Here is a 23,216-nt window from a genome sequence, read left to right on the forward strand (position 1 = left end):
CTGTTATATAGCCTATATTTGAAAATAAATTACAGTGTTTTTGTTGGTGTGAATCCACAAGCTGTCATAATAAAAATACTTAACCTCAACAATGTACCCTTCTTTTTCTTATGGAATTAATCCCACTATATGTTAATTTAATCAATGTAGGCTATATAAGAAAAACTGTTTTAATTTGTTTACATTTTAAGCTCGTTCAGGCAGTGTTAAACAAATCCAATCAATTTCACGTCATCATGGACAAATGAATTACAGATTTAGAGACATTTATTTGCAGGTTATTTTATAATACACTGCCTGTACCATTGAGCATCAAGCATGATCATCCACATACCTGCCCCTGTTATAGATTCCTCTTCATCAGATAAAATAATATCATTCTTCAATTGTATGTCTTCTTCCATTATCAATCTTATATCGACTAAAACGTTTTGAGGAAAGTTACAAATATTATAATAACTATAAAAAACACAGATTCCTTATCACTCAAAACACACTAACATCGCTATCTCTCTTGCGCCAACACCTGAGAATCTTGGATAGCTAGAGTGAGAACTGACTACTGATTACTGAGAAGGGCCAGAAACAACCAACCAAAAACCAGCTCAGCATTTATGTTTTATTGTGCTGTGTTTACCATGGGGTCAATTAAATTTATTTTTTATAACTATTGGTTAATCAAACAAAATCATCAAATGAGCTCTTGTAGTTGCACTATTTCTTGTAGCATGATTATATAATGTGCAATACTGATGAAATACAATAGAGACCTAAACACATCTATACAGGTTGATAGACTGAGAACTGAGACCAATATGCGTTTTAAAAACAAGTACACAACTTGTTTTCCCTTGAAATTGCTACAGGAATATTCCCCTAAGAAATTAAGCGATTTCCAGCCGCGCTAGTTTTCGTGGAGGTCGAAATGGGAGGGTATTATAAGGGTTAAAATACCAGTATTGAATAATTTTTTTTCTCGTGACTTATTTTTTCTAGAGGTCTCCTAGGACTGCAAAAAACACTAGACATTTTCAAAAATTGTCCTATAGAATAACAAACGGGCACAGTTCCTATAGAATTGTACGTACAAATGGGCATTATGTTGAATCAATAGAAGATGTTGTCGATATAAAAACACCAAATGAATTAAACATACAATTTTCTCATTAATTGGACATTCAGTAATTCTAGGATGAACATTCAATACTGGTTAATTAATGACAGCATGGTGAGCATTAACCCAGATATGCCTAGTGACCTATATTTAGGACACTTGTAGTGTTCTCCATAAAGCTTACTTCTGAAGTAGTTTCAGCTTTTTCCAACAGGTGGCAGGGTGGTTGCTGTCTTCAGTAAGAGCTACTGAATGCATCTGAGCAACAATCAAGTGAATGCTTCAACTAGTTTGTTTCTTTAGACTAGTTTACAAATTTAGGATTTCCAATCAACTTCATGAGCTCTGCGCCATGTGCGAAAAGTAAGTACAATTACTATTATTTTCGTAGTTTTAAACCTATTTAAGTACATTTCCTAATAACTGACTAACTAGTTATTACATTTATCTTGAAAATGTGACCGTTCTAAATTCAGACCGTTTATAGGTTATGTTTGGAATTGGCCCGTCCTACATGTAGTCCAGTAGGCATATGTACAAACAATAATGCTTCCACTCTCAAATGAGTTTCGACCCTTGTATTTCAAGTCGTGACTTAGTAATTGGGTTAAACTTTTTGTTTTAAGCATCAATACAATTTTTTTACAGTTATTTTATAAAAATTCTGAAAAACCTTGTTATTTATCGTACTTTGAATTTTTTAGGAACTTGAACCTTCATGAAATTTTGACGATGCTAGAAGATGAAGAGATCCAAGTGCCACCTGATGAAGAAATTGGCGTATATATTTCAGCCACCAATCAATGCAAATGATGATGTCACTGATGAGGATTCTGGGGGGATGAGGACATGACTTCAATCCATCATCTTCCAGGAAACCAACTATTGGCCCCGGCTGAAGTTTCCCAAGAATTTGAACTGAGTGACAACAAAGATGAAGAGGATCCTTCTTTATCACAACCAACCTTACCCTCTAGTTCAGCGAAGATGGACATAGCACAGCCACCAAATAAAAAAGTAAGACGAATTCAGAATTTCACTGAAGAGAAACCAGCAAAAAAGGTTAGTAAGCCATTCACTAAAAAGCAGTACAAATGGGTCAAGAGGACCTAAAACTAGATGATACTATTTGGAGTAATAGACAGGAAGTACAACAAAAATTAACACCAATGGAACAGTTTTTCTGTTATTTTCGATGATGATATTGTAGATTTATAGTTGAGAAAACAAATCGTTATGCGGCATTACATAACCGTTTAGGTGATGTAACTGTCGATGAAATGAAATGTTTCATAGGAGTATTGTTGTTGAGTGGTTATGTTCCATTACCTCGAAGACGAATGTTTTGGGAAACAGCTTTGGACACTCGCAATGAATTAGTTGTAAATGCAATTTCTAGAGACAGATTTGAGTTTATTATGTCAAATTTGCATGTTTGTGATAATGACAACCTCAATGCTGATGACAAGTATGCAAAAGTACGTCCATTGTTTGATGCATTGAACAAAACATTTTTTGATTACGCACCACATGAGGAACACCACTCAGTTGATGAGTCTATGGTCCCATATTTTGGGAGGCATGGTTTTGAAACAATTCATCAGAACAAACCTATTCGCTATGGTTACAAAATTTGGGTTGGTGCTACACCCAATGGCTATGTAGTTTTGGAAAGACCCCTACCAAGGGAGCAGCCACACCTTGGACCCTCAGTATGAACACTTGGGCCTTGGTGCCAGTGTTGTTTTGCAGTACTGTGATGTTCTGAAGAAGAATGGTGATTTCCCGTACTTCTTGTATTTTGATAATTTTTTTCTGGTCTACCTTTGTTTGAGAAAACTGTCCCAAAAGAAATATAAGAGCTATTGGTACGGTGAGAGAGAACAGAATAGCAAAGTGCCCACTGACTGATAGTAAAGATTTGAAAAAGAAAGAAAGGGGAACTTTTGAATACGAAAAAGTATGTGATGAAAATTTAATTATTGCAAGATGGAATGACAACAGTATTGTCACTGTTGTTTCAAATGCTGTTGGTGTACAACCCATACATCAGGTAAAACGCTTTTCACTTAAAGCAAGAAACATGCTTTCATCCCTCAACCAAACCTCATACACCAGTACAACAAAAAAATGGGGCGGAGTGGTGGACCGGTGCGATCAAAATATGAGCCTGTACCGAATCCAAATCAGAGGGTAAGAAGTGGTATTTCCCTCTGATCTGTGACTGCATTGACAGTGCAGAACAAAATGCCTGGCAACTTCACCGCCATGCGGGAGGGAACCTTGACCACTTGTCTTTCAGACGCAGACTTGCCTGTAACCTGCTAGAAACATTTGGTAAAGGGTGCGCGTCAAAGGCTGGACGGCCATCGAAACAATCAAAAGTGGACTCCAGGTTTGACAGATTGGACCACCTTGTTGTTCCTCAGGAAAAGCAAACGAGATGTGGGCATTGCCATGCCAAGTGCACTACCAGATGCCAAAAAGTGTGATGTTGGTCTTCATACTAAATGTTTTATTGATTACCACACAAAGCCATAAAACTACAAATGCACTTACTAAAAATTTTATTTAAGCTTGTTTTATATATCTTTGTTAAAAACACAGTTGAATTAAGTACATAAAACATATATATCCAATGTAAATGTAACCCTTCTAAAAATAAAAAGCATTTTTGGAATATTTTAGCATTTCACTCATATTTTCCTACTGTCCTATATATAGGGCCACCCATTATTTACTAAACGACGATGAAATTTTTTACAATTATTGTTAAAATGTGTTGAAGAATACATTTATAGTATAAAAAAACTGTAGAATTAAAAAAAATTAAAAAAAAAATAATTCAGGCATATCTGGGTTAATGATAATTGTAAATTTGATTTCCATTAGAACTTATGGGCTCTTGACGTTATAATTTATATTTATGAATTTCATTTTAATCTTTTTTAGTTGTCATACATGATGACTCTAATTTTGATGAGTCAATAATACTTTCCTATATATTTATACTAGCGACCCGCCCCGGCTTCGCACGGGTATATATAGCCTATGTCACTTACTGAAAAAATGATTAAAATCTATCCAGTAGTTTTGATTTATGCATTACTGCCCGTGGCCCGAACGCGTTAAATTTGGAGTAAAACAATTCCCCTTTCCCTATACCATGAAGATTTCCTGCTATCTTTGGAATATCTAAATTCATACTTACATTACTTATTTACTTTTTACATTTTTGTTTATTTATTTTATTTTTACAACAATTATTACATTACAGAATGTCTTTATATACAACGTTCACAGCTTTCGTGTCATTAGACAATACACACATGTTTTCTCTAGAGGTTACTCTTGAAAGAGCGACATACAGTTGGCCATGTGAAAAACAATCAACGCTCAAATCTAAGGCTGCAACGTTGAAGGTTTGATCCTGCGACTTATTAATGGTCATTGCAAAAGATGTCTTTACTGGAAACTGTAAACGTTTAAATTGGAAGGGTAAATCAGATGGTATCAGAGGGATTCGGAGAATCAATACATCTTCTCCGATACCATATCCTGTGAGTATTGTACACTCTATTATGAAAGTTTTTAGTGATTTTACCAGCAAACGCGTGCCATTGCAAAGTTTAGGTGGATTCAGGTTTCTTAATAAAATAACAAGACAACCTACTTTCAACACCATTGTGTGAGGAGGGGGTCCAGACGGGTTCAAAGAGTATAGAAATTATGTAGGCAAATGAACAGCTTCTTCCAAATCGAGAACAGTATCGACCGAGTAGTATATTTTCGTCGGCGCATCAATCTTTTAAAGAATCAAGCTATTTACCTTATCTACTTGTTCGTTAGTTGGTGACAGATTCACTCTTTCTTTAAACCAAGATATTGTCTTACAACTTATGTTATCAATGTCAGGATAGACTTTGTTGACTAACTCTTTGATGTTGTCTATCAAAACACAAAGTTTTCCAGGTTAATCCTTCTCTCACTTTGTGTTAACTCTCCATTGCCAACTTTCCCGAGTCAGAGTGAGGCGAGCCTCACGTTCCGTTGACAATAATTTATTCTTCATCTCATGCTGAACGTACTCTTCTGGCATTCACTGTACTACGACCTATGTTCGAACGACCACGTCTTCCAGACATGACTGAAAAAGTTTACTCAGTTCTATATGTATGATTACCTATACACAAATTGCCATATTATGAGTATGTGCCGCACAAAAAATATCTAAATACTTACCATTTAGAAACAAAAGATAATTGACATTTATAAAAAACAAAAGATGCCTATTCTATTCAGTTCTTTTTTTAAACTGCAATACCTCAACTTAAACAACGATTTTAATTAAATTGAAAATACTTAAAAAATAATTTGCTATTCGTTCGACTAAAAACAAAAGATAATCAACAATCATCAAGAACAAAAATACCTATTCTATTAAGTTCTTTTTCTGAACTTAAATACCTCACCTTAAATTACGATTTTTGAAAATAATTTCCCTAATATTAAATTGATTTTTATTTAATCTAATCTTATCTAACCTTATGTACTTATAATTACTATAAGCGCGATTTAAAAATTAACATTAGAATAGAATATCATTTATATTTTAAAACTATTATACAATTATTTATCGTAACTTACTTATAATTATTGATACGTTGTTGAACTGAAAAGCACGTTTTTATTAAGTATGTTATTTTCATCGCTAGAGAGCTCCGATAATAAACGAGTCCGATCGCTGCAAAATTCTGCTATAGGGAAAATCGCGGTCTCCGACGCGCTATTTATAGACACGCTGCCGCCGCCCCGGCCGGCCAGTACCGCCGCAAGCGCTACGTCCCGCAATTTTAAATCTGTAATATCTTCAAAAATATTAATTTAAATCTTGTGCTGTAAAGGACCATATAGACCTATATTACATCAACAATGTATTTAAGCTATTTAATTGGATAAGAATTAATGTTGTATTGGTTAAAATCACTTCGAAAATTACCCATTATTTGTCGTAAAAAGTAAATGACAAAAAAATGTTATTGTGGGATATCTATAAGAGATAGACATATACCATCGCAGTTTTCTGTAGACCTTTTCAATGTGTACAAATAATTAGTACATTATTTTGATAAATCTCGTAGGGTTCAACCTGCGTTTGCAATATAAGCGGAAAAAATTGATAGTTAACCACATCACATTAGAAACCTCAAAAATAACAGTATTTATCCACTAATGGATGTTATCATACATATAAACCTTCCTCTTGAATCACTCTTTCTATAAAAAAACCGCATCAAAATCCGTTGCGTAGTTTTAAAGATTTAAGCATACAAAGGGACATAAAGCGACTTTGTTTTATACCATGTAGTGATTTTGCAACATTGAGCTCACAGATTAACCTCCGATTTTTAAAATGCAGCTTTTAATTAATGGAATGGGCAATTGTTTTAATCAGAGACAACCGTATTTTGTTTTGAGCAAAAACGTATTTTTAACTGTTTATCGTCGTAGATGGGGAGAATCATCTATAAAAAGCCGATAATCAAGGTAAACTATTGAGATTTATGCCGGAAATGTCCGGAAAAATCCTGTTTCCTTCCAAACACAATTGAGGATTGTAAAGGGATACACTAGAATTAAAACTTTTTTTAACATTGAAAACCTGTCTATCAATTCTTCCCGTAATTTAAAGATTATTCCTCTCATATTTAAACGACGAAAGAACAGTAAAACATACCTTCCCGCTAAAAAGGACTCTCAAAGTTTTTTAAAGAGTCCAATAAACAAAGAAGTTTTGAAATACGAGTAGTAGTCGGAAACTCAATATTTTTATTTTTTCTGATTTTCCGGCTTTGGACATTATCCAAATTTTTTATTGTCCTTCTCCATATATTAATATAGATAAAGTCTCGGCTCTCTAACTGAGATATTACGGGTTCAAATTCCGAATTGGTCCAATCTGTACCGACATGAATGTAGTGGACATCGAAGTAGAGGTGTGCCAAGCCGTTCCGGAACTATAGAACGGTTCCGACCAAATGTTCCAGGCTCAGAGTTAGTCCCAAGATAACCTTCTACTTCCAGGCGTTCTGTTACGTCAGATTATTGCTTCATTATTCTTGCCTGATTTTGGAGCGTAACATGTACATATATATGTACATACATATAGCATGTACTATTTATACCATTCCGGAAAGCATTGATGAATATTTTACTAAATTCAAGATATTCCACTACATAGATGACTTAATAATACTATATTTATAAACTCAACGCCGAGTGATCCTGTCTGTTCTTACAAGCAGGAAAACTGCCTGGTCATTTGGATGTGGTTTGGAAGTCCCCTTAAGCCGTTGGTCCCTAGGTTAAGCGTTTAAGAGGGCTTCTTATCCCTAACTTCGCCTGACAAAATAAGACATTCTTTAGTTTTACTTAACGTCTCTCTGCTCAACTAAGTTTCGTCCATTATAAATATCTATCTTGATATACAATACCATAACAGCTAACGATAGTATTAATAATCAAAGTAAACTAAACAGTTTAATATAAAAACATATTTCATATCACAATAAGTACAATGAATAATATTTCTGAGATGTTGAAAATCCCAAATTACAGTACCTCAAATTCTCTCTTAATAATCCAGTATGTTACAACATGAAATTTTGCCATTACCTGTAAACTAGACCGGTATTGAAGCATTTTTATCAAACTAGTCGTTCCGCTTATCAAATCTGGAACTTCTTGACATGTTTAGTAAACAGTAATTCCGACGGAACATGGAGTTCTAAAGTGAAGGTCCATTACATAAATCAGAGAGTTAAAGTTAAAAGTGGTAAAAAAAACCCTCTCTAAAATTAATGTAATTAAAGTAAAAGAAAGTCACTTACCTCAAAATCTTAATCTTCAACAGATGGTATGGTAATAATCTGTAGATAAAGTAGAACAAACCAGTGTATTTTACCACCACTATTAACAAACAGTGCTGACAACATAAGCAATCGAAATTTCCCTAACATAATGGCTCAAATTAGACCCCTGGCTCAAGTAGCCACAGATTACGGTACTGGAACGTATTTTAATTTTTGGTTAAGCCTCAGCATTACCAATTTGACTTTGAAGTGCACTGTTTTGTCATGCTATTCATGGATTGAACCTCCCGGAATTTGAACTCGTGATTTCTCAATTAGAGAGTCGTGACTATATCCATTAGTCTACGGAGGATGACTACCGGGACTTTCCAATGGAGCTAGTGCCAGTTCTTTTAGCACATATGTTCAAAAAAAGTAAAAGAAAAAGAAAAAACTTTGTGATGAGTTCTTTTTTCTTTTCTGAATAATAGAGATATTGATCAAGACAAAATTGTAAACAATCACTTAACATTTGTATTGTTTAAATGAAACTGTAAAATTGCACCATACTCTATCATCCAAACTATCAATCTATCATCTCTATATCAATCCTATTATGTCGATTCTAATATTTTAATTAATATAGTTCAGTGTAAATGTTTCTTTAATAACTCCATATATTAACAAATCAAAATTTCATTGACATATCGAAGTTCACAGTGTCCTACACCAACAATCTATCGGTTGTCTCACTGCAAACATGTGGTAAATTTAGGTCGATTCAATGCCGCCTTGTTCCTTCCTTAGTTCCAGGCCTACCAGCAGTAGACGCTTGGATAATCGGTGTTTTGTTGTTTACAAGCCGTGTTGGGTAGACCGGTTGTCAAAATTCTTAGTTGATTTCTTCATATTGAACATTAATTTTAGATCTGTTACTATCAAAGTGTACCTTAAATATATAAATGTTTGTTGGAAAATTTAAGTTGTGATTTTTATTAACTTGGTGTTGTTCAAATCAAGATGTTGACGACAAATCGACAAAGGGTTATTCAAGTGTATGATTGTGTCAAAACATTTCATAATCTTGAGATACTGCCACCTGATTTGCCAAATCCACAACATGTCAACCTATTACCAACATTAAGACCTTATCAGGTAAAAGCAGTGAAATGGATGCTCTCTAAAGAGTTGTATCCTTCCTACTATGAGAAAACCGAAGAGAGTTCTTCATCAGATAACCTCGGTAAGAAATGACCAATGTAGCCTAGATTGTAAAATACTAGGGCAGAGTATGATAAGTGGACTCGGTTTGTATATCGCTTATTACAAACGGGTAGGGTACGATAAGCGGTTCCGGTTTTTTATATCGAAGAATGTAACCATCGATACCTGATATCGCATCTCAAATCCTAGACTATCAATCGATATAAAAGTATCTATAGGCTAGTCCTCAATAACAATCATGTGTGTTAAATTAAAATATGAATTTAATATTTACAGTGCTTAAACACATTATTATAACCAACATTAGGAAAACTGAAGACGACCATATTTTCTCCTCTCACAGTTACAGTTGTTTCTTTCCCACAAATTTCACATAATGGGTTTTTCGGTACGAGTCCAACATGTTGAAGCCACGAAAAACACGTCTTATCATCTTTCAAAGTAATGTCGTGTAGTTTTCTAAAATTTACTGCCATTTTAATAATCAAATGTTACTTATGTAAAATTGAAATATTACGTTACATGTATTATTTGAAAGTGTTTACAGCTGTTGATATAGATTATTTAAGCTGATTGTTCGAAATAATTAATTAGTATCCACTGATTATTTCGATGGTTATGATTAAGTAATATCATTTACCAATTTCTATATAAAAAACCGGGTCCGCTTATTTTACCATACCCATACAAACTTTATACATTGAATAACACAACTATTAATCGATAATAACTAGGGCCTATCTAAAATATTAAATTAATGTCACTTGTATCAAATTAAATTAAATAGTTTAAATGTCATAAATAACAAAGGAACCATGACTATTAATGAAACAAAATTAAAACGGGTGTTAGGAAAAATTACATTTCACTCACAAAGAAAACGTGACAACAAAACAAACATCTTGGCACTGAGAAAGATACAATAAATCATCTTTTAGTGTTATTTTGTATAGTTTTCTAAAGTTAACTAACTTTTTTTGGTAATTATCATATTAACGGACGGAGCGGAAAAATACGAGTTTTGCGTTATTAACTTATTGGAATCGTCCTGTAGAAAAAATGTAAGGTTTGATGGGGGTGGAAAGGAGAAATAACGCAATTCTAGAACATAAAAAATGGATCAACTGTTCACAACGCGCGGAGTAATATTTCAATGTTGTACATCCACGTTGAGCGTCACGTGACCTTTTGTGATCATGATTTAACCTCGTGATGACGTCATCGGATGCGTCGCCATCTTTGCAAACGTAAATGAAAAATAATACTGAAATGAGGAGAATTTTGATCCAAATGAACAATGTTTTTCTTAATTTCGAGCTACAAATTAATTACTTGTTATCGAAATGAGACGAGTGTCTCCGGAGGTGCTGCCGAAGCCCGTGCTGATGTCAGTGAAATAAAAACATCCCTCGAGATAGTACCTATCAGTAAAATATCAAATTCTAGAGGGGCTGATCAGAAATATAAGTTGAAACGTTATGCAAAGCCAATTATGTAAAGTGAAAAAACTTAATAAATCATGAAAAACTCTAATATTAATATATAGATGGATATTAACAGAGAACACTTGCCATTAGTGTGTTGGCAGATATAGTTGAGCAGCATCAACAAAAAAGTGGATTTTTAAAAATTGCAATATTTAAAATTTTTTTTAACTTTTTCTAATTTTCCTATTGCAATGAAACAACAAAGTCTCCCGGTTTAAAAACAACACGCGACAGCACGACGAACAAATACAATCATTATTAAAAATGTTTAAATAATTAAAAAGGAAATAATTTCGTTTCGGTTAAAACGTAAACTCTTTACGTGCCCTACTAAACACTTCGACACACACAATTCACTAGGGTTGGTCGAACTAGTGGATGGTTGATTCATAATTGTAATGCACTCACTCAATCGAACCTACTGAACACAATATCTTGTGAAGCACTGACTCATGCCCCGGAGAACTCAAATAACAGATATGCTATCAGGCCGAGGTGGCAAATCACAAATTTGACGTTATCAACGTATTCTGCTCATCCTCCTGAACAAAAAATATATATGGTTTTAAGGGGTGCAAATGACAAATAACATGATTTTAGATGGTATATACATAAATAGTTAAGTTCTTAATGTTTTAATGTTCTGTTTGTGTGCTGTGTCTGGATATCTGTAAATATTATCTGCGGGGTGGGACTGATAGCGTATCTGTTATCTGATCGCTCTGGGGCAGAAGTCAGAGATAACGTGTACTATAGGTTGGATCGAGTGAGTGCGTGACAATCATTGATCAACCATCCACTAGTTCGACCAATCGTAGTGAACTGGTGTGTCGTAAATATTATCTGCGGCTGGGATTGTTAGCACAACAACAACTACTTAATTTGTAGCTCAAAATTTAAGAAAAACATTGTTCATTTGGATCAAAATTCTGCTCATTTCAGTATTATTTTTCATTTACGTTTGCAAAGATGGCGCAGCATCCGATGAACGACATCACGAGGTTGAATTATGGTCACAAAAGGTCACGTAATGCCATATGTGGATGTAGAACATGGAAATATTGCTCCATGGAAAATATTGGAACAGTTGTTCCACTTTTGATGTTCTAGATCTTCGTTATTTCTCATTTCCACCCCGTCAAACCTTATATTGTTTTGTTCTGTGGGACGATTCCAATGAGTTAATAACGCGAAACTCGTATTTTGCCACTCCGGCCGTTAATGTGACAATTACCAAAGTCCGTTTTGACTGCATTTAAAATGCAGCCAAAAACACAATCGGATTATGGTTATCGAATGATTTGAATCATCCAAAATCATGACCAATCCAAAAGACTTAAATCAAAATGTCGGAACAAATAACGTAATAGATATTTCAAAGAACAATATGATTTTGCTAGTTTTCAATCTTAGAAATCAATGTATAAATATTGATATAATTTACAAATTATATTATAATATATAATTAGAACAAAACACAAAATTTACTTACTTAATGTATTTTCAAGGATAAAAGTGACTACTTGTGAAACAAAGAAGACACATACGTCCCTGCTCTTGCCACCATTATCCAATAACAAAACACATGATTTTAATTTTGAATTTATTTCCCTACACGATTTTACTTTGAACTAATTTTGAGTGATAATGTCGAACTGAATTAAGTTTTAGGCTTTTAAAATTGTATCATAGTGAAGCTATACTTTTATATGTAAAATAAATGTATTTTTTCAGATTACATAAAATAAGAAAACTTTATTTAAACAACGTTTGAGCAGTGTAGTACTTAAGATTACTTTAACCATTCTAAAATGGTATTTCTGTGGGTACTAATGCCGTAAAAGTACATTTATTAATAAAAATGCAATTGTAAGATTTCAATTAAAATAGTACACGATTTTTCATTATATTCATAATACCAAATTAGTTATGTTCAAAACAAGTCTTCTCAAGATCATTTTTAGATATGTAGTGTTTGTTCTAACTTTTCTTGCAGCTAAACACTATTTGATTTCCACTTTTAATTCTAGTTTTCATCTCGTCAATAAAAAGCTGGACAGTTCAGTTTTAAAGGAGCAAGGTCATTATCTTGTAACCATTTAGAACATTACCAGTGTTTATAAAAACATTTTGAGCCAATATCTGCATATTCATAACCATTGTTATTGTTGTCACTAGCCTTCTCCTACATAAACAAAATAACAACAGCTGGTAATGACGTCACTAAATAAAGAAAGCTGGCAATGATTATTTATGAATATCTATAGGTCTAAATGTCGTATTCAATTTTCAAAATTTATAATCAAAATCCGATTGTGTTGGTGGCCGCTTATTGTACGTAAGCCTTAAAAGGCTTCTCTTTAGGGGTACCGTGATTCCCCCCTCTTTAAAAGTTGTCTGATTTTGACCAGATAAACTTCTGGCCATAATCAGACTGTAAGATATGTGGGTTGTCACTGTACACTATATGGGTCAGGATAAATGATAAGACGTTACATTTTAGAGTACCATTGCTCTAAGACCGCTTATAAAAGAACGGACGGGACACGGATGTTTACATGATGGTGTCTGGTGGTGGACTCCTCGCTAACTAGCTTGGACATTTGGTTGTAGGGTAGTGGCGTGATGTGACGTCACAGGAGAGCAGCCTATGAGCATTCTTTATTCGTATAGACTACATCGTATGATACATCGCCTAACGATACATACTGCCAACATAACTGGTGCAACATTAAATATTGCTATGGGTACATTACCAACTTAGTATTTATCACACTAAATACACTACACAGACAACTATTAAAACATGTTTTGATCTACATTCTATAAACCCATAAATTCAAATCTCCCCAATTTACTTTCGGGAGTCATAAAACACCACCAAACAACATGACAAGGAATGTGGGGGTACAAGTACTTGTACTAGTCCCTCAAAGATGAAAATTTACAAATATATAAGTACCATAGAGTTCTATTAATTCAAACAAACTCTCCAATAATGTAGTTTTTATTTTTGTGAGGCCTTTCATACTCAATGAGTACATCTTCAGACTCACACAACTGAATAAAAGTAATAATAAAGTTATAAATAATAATAATAATAAAAGTTATTATTACTTTTATTCAGTTGTGTGAGTCTGAAGATGTACTCATTGAGTATGAAAGGCCTCACAAAAATAAAAACTACATTATTGGAGAGTTTGTTTGAATTAATAGATAATTTCCAATAAGAGAAGAGCTTCAAGAATGTACCATAGAGTTCATTAAAAGTCTGCATTGACTACATCCAAAAGACACACCATTGAGGGGTACCATTCCCCTGTTTTATAAAAGTTGTCAAATTTTTTTCAAATTTTTATTATAAAACATGTTTCAATGCCTATTTTTGGGAAAACTATCAAAAAATGTATTTTAAACAAAATAAAGACTTACTTTGAAAGGGGCTTTGATTTAAAAAGCTCTGGGACAATACATAGCCAGAGATATGGGTGTAAATGAACTTGTACTAATACCATAAGATGCAAATGTACCAAAATGCAAAAACAGAAGAGAACATGAAAAATTTGTGGTGTGTATACCAAAAGACTCCCTCAATGTAGGTAAAAATTCTCTTTTTGACCAAAATTTTTAATGTGTTAAAATGTCTACTTTCAAGAAAATTCACCAAACGTTTTTCATTCTTCTAATTTAATAATTCAAGAGTCAGAAAGCCACACCACACTTATTTGACTTACTGCCACCGCTACATGTATTCCACCAAGTAGGTATGCAGATGATGCTGAGCAGTTCTCCTTTGGACTTTATTGCGCCACTTCGCACTACCCCACATTCTTTCAGATTTAAGATAAGAAGGAAGAGATTTGTAGAGTTTAATGCCTGTTTCAGCAAAACAATTTTAAGTGATTTTAAGACTACATTGAAATATGTGGTACTTATGCACTATATGGATCCCACCTATTTTATTACAAATTGGGCACAGTTAGTAGGAAAAACACGTGTAGCATTAATATGAATATATTTACAACAATGAACAGAGAGAACAAATGGTTACTGTGTATTGGCGTCACCCCTGAAGGCCACGATGTCCACTAGCGATGTATCAAACCTATCGCCTCCGGTCTCCGCTACTGCCAACCGCCACATGTATTCCACCAAGTAGGTATCCAGATGATGCTGAGCAGTTCCCCTTTGGACTTTATTGCGCCACTTCGCACTACCCCACATTTTTTCTACACACTGCGTGTTGGCCTCAGTTTCGGGATCTACGAAGTTGTTGCTGTAGTTGACCGAAAAATGTTTAAATCCAGCACTTTCCAGTTCACCGGTTTTGTATCCTTTCCTGCAATCAGACATAATCGTACTACCTGGTTCTATATGCTCCAGCGTAGCAGCTATAAGTGTGGCTGCATAACGGTTCGGTACTTTAACCAAAAATCTAGCACTAGTTTCACTGCAGAGTCCGCCAAACACCCATTGTTCAGGCAGAACACGACCAACATTGTTCTTACGTCTGGTATACAAGTTTTTGTCTATTTCAACTATTTTATTAGTACCACCAATTTTCCCAACATTCTTTTTTATAACAGATTCAACACATACCTCTCTTATGTAATTGTTGCAGTCCATTGTTGTTTGTATAGACATTCCCAACTGTCGGCCACACCACTTAACTGAGGAACTACTCGCACCAACAATACATAAAACGCAATGTTGTTACAAAAGGTAACCTACTGTGTTCAAACCATGTACTGACACGAAACCCCACTTTCTTCTTTCATGGTCTGACATTGCGTTTCCAAAAAGGGTATTGTTCGACGAAATACAACTTCATAGCATGTCCTCCTTTGCATAATTTTGTCACGGGCAGCAGACCTTGCGATTGGAAAAAACCCACGGCTTCTTCTGTAGACGGCAGCTCCCAAATCAGCATAGAGACGGCAATGGAATTTACTGTATTGTCGTGCGGTATGCGCCAGCGGCTTATCAGGCGTTTGTCAGGCAGTGACAGGCGCGCTAAGCGCCAAACAGTAGCTCACGCGCCCACTCTGCATGTCCACTACCTAGTCTCCTGACCTAGGTTAAGGTAGGTTATGTTATGATAGTAATTTAACATAATATAACATAACATAAAATAACCTTACTCTACCCAATTTGTAAAATAATAGGTGGGGTCAGTATAGTGCATAAGTACCAAATACTAAATTCTAAGAGAATTTGAGTTTCTAGTCATATGGTTATGAACAGATCTATTTGGAGGTATGGAATCTCTTTTTTGTATACAATAGGCAATCTAAAATATACAGTGCAGGTACTGTAAAAATACCATACTTTTCAAATAAAGGTTTACAGTGAGTCCTTATGTTTACAGTAGCTATAATCTTGATTACACATTTTTGTAAAGTTAATAAATTTTTTTGTTACAATCATTGTCCCATACAATAATTCCATAAGATAAAAAACTATGAAGGTAGGCTATAAGTAGGTAAAGAGGATGTCTGTAGTTACAATATATCTTAGCCTATTTAATATAAAAATACCCTTAGACAATGTGCCTATCCCATTTGATGTTATTTTAAAGAATTTAACATAGTCAACATTCTGTTGGCTAGATGGTTTTATACAAAATTATAGAGTCTGGGTTTTATCTTTATTAAGTTATAGTGAATTGACAGCAGCTGACCATAATGTCACTAATATTACAAAGAATATCATAAGCAAAAAAAACATTATTACATTTAACTTGTACAGCCAGGTCATCTGCAAACATGAAAGAACTCACATGGTTAGTAGCAGGTAAATCTTTTACATAAGTAATAAAAAATACTGGACCCAGGGTTGAGTCCTGTGGGACACCAGTTCTTACATTTAAGTATTGTGAAAATAGCCTTTATAATAAACTGCTTGTAGCCTTTCAGACAAGTAGGACCCTACAAACTTAACTGCCAAACTATCAAAACAATAAAATTTAAGTTTATATGGCAGTTAGTCATGTGAGATTGTGTCAAATGCTTTTGACATGTCATAAAAGGCACCAATTACTTTATTCTTGCTGTCCAGACCATAAGTACAGCTCTTCAAATATTAAATTACTAGACTAATACCTTTCTTAGACCTAAAGTGAAACTGACAATCAGTAAAAAGAAAAGTATTTTTTCAAAATATTCAATAATTTGATTGTTTAAAATAATCTCAAATACCTTAGATATTATCGGTATTATCGATATAGGTTGATAATTGTAGTTAGACTAAGAGCTCTTCTTGTAAATTGGTATGACCTTAACTAATTTCAAACATTGAGTGAAAACACCAATTTCAATAAAACAGTTAAATAAATAGGCTAAAATCTCAGAGATATGAGGTGCAGCAATTTTTAGCAGACCAGAGTTCAGGCAATAAACATCCAGACTCGTACTACAGTGCAAGGAATTGACAGCATTGTAAACTTGCTCAAAGCTTACACATTTCAAAGAAAAAACTGAGCGCTTGAGGTAAACTCTGCTTAACCTTATCTAAATAAAAAGACGTATACTGATTTGAGTTCAGAACATTATCAATAATACTACTTACACTACTAGTGAAAAAATCATTAAATCCAGCAAAGGTAAGATTTCTTTTACTATTAATAAATTTAGGCTTATAATTTTTGCTTGAATTCTCCTTTAAAATAGACCACATTTCCTTGGGTTTGTATTTAGCATTAACAACTTGATTACAGCTATACAGTTTCTCCTTAGATCTCCTGTACTTGCACCTTAAATAAAACATTCCTTATAACATGCTAGACCAGTGTATTTAAATTGTTCATACATAAACAAACACAGATCAGCATTATATCAATTAGTTTTATGAGATGTACATTTACTAGATACAATGTTTAAAAAGTAGTTTAAAAACCAATCAAACTTCTCATCTACTGTCAGAAGGGTGTAGAGAAACAACCAACTGGTTTTACTTAACAACACTGTAAAATAACGTGAGCTCACGCAATCAATAGGTCTTATTATCCTAGTAGCACCTATATCAACACCATCAGTAAATGTTCACTGCAACTGGCAACCCATAATGATTGCAAAATGGTCAGAAACAATCATAGGCTCAAGTTTAGACAAAAAATCCTATCAGGATTTATTGTAGTGGCTATATTATCAAGGCAAAAACCTTGACCTAACCAGGCCTAGTTATTTCATTAATAGCTGTAAATAAATTAAAACTTGTCAACAGTTTTAAAAATACATGCTTATTAATATGACTAGATAAAATATTTACATTGAAATCTCCACACAATACCAGAGATGAATTTGACTTATTCGTAGAATTATATACAGATAATAAATTGAATAGTCCTTCAATAAACATATTTAAATTGTTGTCCATGGGTACACAATACATACATAGACAGGTAAGGTTCAACTCTTGAATGTAAATGGCAGCTATTTCACATGTACCTTCAATTGAAAGTTCCACCAAGTCTGGTACCTCAACACCTACCCTTCTAGACTTGGTATAAATTGCTACAGGAAGAGACTCAGATACCACCTGACGCCTTAACTTTCTTTTTCTCTTTCTCTTATTGTTTGTTGTTGAATTGTTCTCTCTTTTGTTAGAGCGAGGTACGTATTCAGCACTGAATTTTTTACCTGTTTTTATCAAGTTTATTAGAGAGAAGATATATTTGAAGCCATAAACAAGCACATACAATAATTCGGTTGTCTCCTACAAAAACTATTAATGTAATTTCAAATTGTTATAAGTATACAAAAGTAACATATCGTAGTAATATAGAATCAACACAAGTGCTTATATGTAGATTAAAATATTTGAGATTTCAAGAAAAGACATTTGACAATTATGTAAGCTACTAGTTTCCTGCATGAGGGAGTGTATGACAGGGCTACTTGACAATTGTGTGGGCTACCAGTTTCCTGTATGAGGGAGTGTATGGCAGGGCTACTTGACAATTGTGTGGGCTACCAGTTTCCTGCATGAGGGAGTGTATGACAGGGCTACTTGACAATTGTGTGGGCTACCAGTTTCCTGTATGAGGGAGTGTATGGCAGGGCTACTTAACAATTGTGTGGGCTACCAGTTTCCTGCATGAGGGAGTGTATGGCAGGGCCAATTGACAATTGTGTGGGTTACCAGTTTCCTGTATGAGTGAGTGTATGGCATGGCTGATGGGTAACCTGCATCCCAAAAATTATTAGTATCACACCCAGGTAAAGGATGGTAGGATGCTAAATGATATTTTTAGGGGAAACTGTAAAAAAACAGACAATATTTATGCTGCTGGACAATATGTTAAATCACACGATTTGTTTACTCTCTTACTGCATATTGAAATGTAGGAAAGTATGAATAAATGTTTATCTATTAGGAAAACATCAACGTACGGTATCACAACATTGTATCATTGTTCTGTTGTATAACATTCTTCAATATTTATATTCCCTTATCACAACATTGTATCACTGTGTTTACTTCTATCCGAAGTATTTGGTCCCTTGTGCTTTTAACAATGGACATCAATATTAAACCATTAATATCATTACAATATTTATAAACGTATTATGTATTAACTTGTGTGTTTGTTACCTTCACAGTTTTCTTCCCAAAAACTGTTTGAACTGTATATCATAGGAAAAAAACTTAAAATAAAATATGTAAGATTTAATTCTAAATAATTTTGCTCCTTTAAATTTCTACTATCTCAATCAATAAATTAATTAAATGGATTAAATAAAAACACTTACAGATTGTATAAACCAGATTTTCAGACCTTAAAGAAAAAGATGTCAACTTTCTAATATAACTTAACTAGCAGTTACCCGTGGTTTTGCATGCAATTTTTTACGCTTTGCACCTGTATGAAATTTAGTCAAGCCATTGAAATTAACTCCGGTCTTAGTACTTTTTGTACCATGGTTGATTTTGCCTTTTCTCTCGATCAAGAAAATATATACATACACAGATCTGAGAAGCCTACTTCTATCAAAAGAGAACTAAGATGGATTTTATAGTAGTTTTTAAATTTATAGTAAATGTTTGATAGTAACTTTTTTTTTCAAAAAGGAGAAGCCGTTCTCCTGACTTTATCTTTGACGTCTAATAGCCTACATAACATTTTCTAAAAATGTACAGTTAAAAGTATATTTAAACTAAATTTTTTTATTTTATCTGGACATTTTCTTGCTCTGTGCTCAAACGCGAGTGGAGAGGGAAAGGTTGAAATAAGAAGTGCTGTTTCTATCAAACTTACTCTTTTTTAATGCAGTAAATGTTTAAAAAATTGAAAATAGTGGTTGATTTAATTAAACATTTGGTTGTGCTGTCATAAAAGAATGTTTACAGAGAACAGTTGATTGGATTCAACAGGCTCTTTCAATTAATTTTCTCAACTTTAGAGACCAAGATATTTGTTTTGGGAAAGGTGGGATTTTTCACCACCTTAAAAGACCAGTGGGGTCCAACCCAAAGGGATTTATTTAGCGATAGTTTATGTGTGAAAGCAAAACAAACAACAAAGTCACTTTCACAATTAAAATATAGGATTAGGATCATTACATTGTATATTTCAATAAAAAGGTAAATTGTTCTTTCATGTGCGCTGTGTATGATAAAATATAGATAAACCTTGTATTTTCAGAATCAGCTGTGTTGTTACCAAAAGGAGGAATTTTGGCAGATGAAATGGGTCTTGGAAAAACTGTGGAAGTCCTGGCCTGCATTCTTTCAAATCCTAGAATTGTGAGTTATAAATAGATTAACTCCTGTTGTAACCATGACATGAAACCATATTAGAAATATGACGCGAATAATGCACCTTTAATCACTCAACATTTTAAATAAATATTGTGTATAATGGGTAAACTTGATTAGACTTAAAGTTTGTTATTGACAATGGATAATAATCGATCGATAGGGTAATAGGATTTTTTGTTACAAAATGTATAACACTACATTTCGAGGATTAAAATCTACCCTCTTCCACAGTTGTAAAAAACCTTAAAACCTAAAAGTGCAGAAATGAATTAACACTAAAAAACCAATATTGCCTACGAGGGGTTACCCAAAAGTAACCGGAATTGTATTGCTGGCAGCCGGCAGTGTGTAGTACACATTTCTGCCGCTAGGCGTGTGTCGCGCAACCCATTGCGAGCTCAGTGACCCCAGTTCCGTTGTCCTAGTGCATTCTGTTCGTTCGTAGTGACCGTTTTCGCTAACCCTGTTTTGTTCTTGTTTCGTTTTTTGTCATGGCAAGTTTAAGTGAACAACGTGCAGCTGTGAAATTTTGTTTTTTACTTGGTAAAAATGCTGCAGAAACTATTTTAATGTTGAATACAGCTTACAAAGATGATGCTATGGGGAAAACTCAGGTCTACGAGTGGTTCGCCCGATTTAAAAATGGCGACATGTCGATTGAAGACAAACCTCGTTCTGGACGTCCATCAACCTCTCGAATGGACGAAAATGTTGAGAAAATTCGTGAACTTGTGCTCACCGACCGTCGACAGACAATTGAACTATCAGAGAGTAGTGGGTTAACTTGGAGCTCGGTTCAGCGAATTTTAACAGGAGATTTAGGACTGAAAAGGGTTGCTGCAAAATTTGTTCCTCGACTTCTGACCGACCATCAAAAGGCACATCGAGTTGAAACTTGCCGCCTTCTGAAAGAACATCTCGAAAATGATCCCGATTTTCTGGAAAAGGTAATTACTGGTGATGAGTCATGGTGCTATGGTTATGACCCAGAAACGAAGCAACAGTCAAGCCAATGGAAGTCGCCATCTTCACCTCGTCCAAAAAAATGTCGGCAAGTCAAATCAAACATCAAAACCATGTTGATTTGCTTTTTTGATGCTAAAGGCATTGTTCATTCTGAGTTTGTTCCTCCAGGTCAGACTGTCAACCAAACATTTTATTTGGAGATTTTAAGAAGATTGCGCAACAGTGTTCGCCAGAAAAGACCCGATTTGTGGCAGACTGGAGACTGGTTCTTCCACCACGACAACGCACCGGCACACACAACCATCTCAGTTAGGCAGTTTTTAGCCAAAAACGGCATGGTTCTGCTGCCCCAAGCACCTTACTCGCCTGACCTCGCTCCATGCGACTTTTTTTTATTTCCACACATGAAAAGAGGCTTGAAAGGTCAACGATTTGACAGCGTTGAAGAGGTTAAGAAAAAAACGAAGCTCGAGCTTGCAGCCATTTCTAAAGATGACTACAACAAATGTTTTGATCAATGGAAATACCGTTGGGACAAGTGTATTAGTTGTAATGGAGATTATTTTGAAGGAGATAAGGTCGTATTGTAAAAAATTTGATAATATATAATTTTTATAAAATAATTCCGGTTTTTTTTGGGGTACCCCCTCGTACTTTGATTTAGACTGCAGGCTACAGATGAGAACAGATCTTATTAACTCTTACAATATTTTTTTATGTGGTATATTCTGTTGTGAGTTATATTCATGTTAGAAGATCGTTATTAGTGGAAAAACAAACAATTCGGAATATTTTTATAAAAATCAGACATTTAAAAAATGTACAACTATTGACAGTGGTAACATTTTTTAGTGTTTCTTGTTGCTTATTAATTTGCTTTTTACGTGTTTATTTGTGTTTATAGAAATGTATAATCCAAATATAGTTAAATATTTGTTTAATAGCATAATATTACAATATTAGTATTTCATTTGTAATTATATTTTGTGCTCAATTTAACTAAAACGTGTTAAAATATGCTAAGTTGGTCTGCTATGCCTATAATTGGTTAAAACATACTTCAAATATAAAAATCTTTTCCAAAGATTTGGATAAACGGTGAAAGCTTGATGCTGAGTGTTATAAAATGTTTCACTTAAAAACACAGGACCGATTGTGAAACAAACAACACCAAAGTAAGTAGTTGGTTCATGAAATTGTAAAAACTTGTTTCAGCAGCCTCCCTATAATGTAATCACTGTTACAAAGCAGAAGAAAATTATAAAAGATAAAATGCAATTGTTATAATTAAAGTGCAATCAAAGCACTACATATTTATTACCTTATTGTACAAGTTCTTAAATGTCCAGTAATGATTATCATATTTATTACCTTATTGTACAAGTTCTTAAATGTCCAGTAATGATTATGAATTATATTTGATGGGTACAGTATAACATTGAATACCTTGAAAAAAATACAAGATAAAGAGAAAAAAACAGTCTCAATCCTACAAAATAAACAGGTAGACCATAACAATATGTGATCATGTATTTAAAAAAATGCAATACAATATGTAAACCTGAGAAAGGTTTATCAGTCTTTCTTGATATGTCTTTCTTTTTTGCGATTCAATGTTTATTGAAATTATATATATATATAATTTCAATAAACATTGAATCGCAAAAAGTACTTGCTCCGCCGGGACAATATATATATTACAATTATATTTTAATTCGCTTCAAATAACTATATAGTAGCCTATTATGATAAAAGCAAATAGGGGATGACAAAATCTTATAATCTTGCTATCCTTTCAAACAGTCAAAAATGAAC

At 33.9% G+C, this 23,216-nt stretch overlaps 1 protein-coding gene across 1 annotated transcript in view; it reads left to right on the forward strand.

Moving 5' to 3' along the window:
• Positions 1–8,816: 8,816 nt before the first annotated feature.
• Positions 8,817–23,216, forward strand: part of LOC124372416 (E3 ubiquitin-protein ligase SHPRH-like) — a 58,526-nt gene continuing 44,126 nt past the window's right edge. The window contains exons 1-2 of the mRNA XM_046830815.1: positions 8,817–9,208; positions 20,320–20,420. Of these exons, the coding sequence (XP_046686771.1) occupies positions 8,986–9,208; positions 20,320–20,420 (324 nt within the window). The 5' untranslated portion in view covers positions 8,817–8,985. The remainder of the gene's footprint in view (positions 9,209–20,319; positions 20,421–23,216) is intronic.

Source organism: Homalodisca vitripennis, unplaced genomic scaffold (assembly GCF_021130785.1).
Source record: "Homalodisca vitripennis isolate AUS2020 unplaced genomic scaffold, UT_GWSS_2.1 ScUCBcl_3113;HRSCAF=8424, whole genome shotgun sequence".
Classification (NCBI taxonomy): Eukaryota; Metazoa; Arthropoda; class Insecta; order Hemiptera; family Cicadellidae; genus Homalodisca; species Homalodisca vitripennis.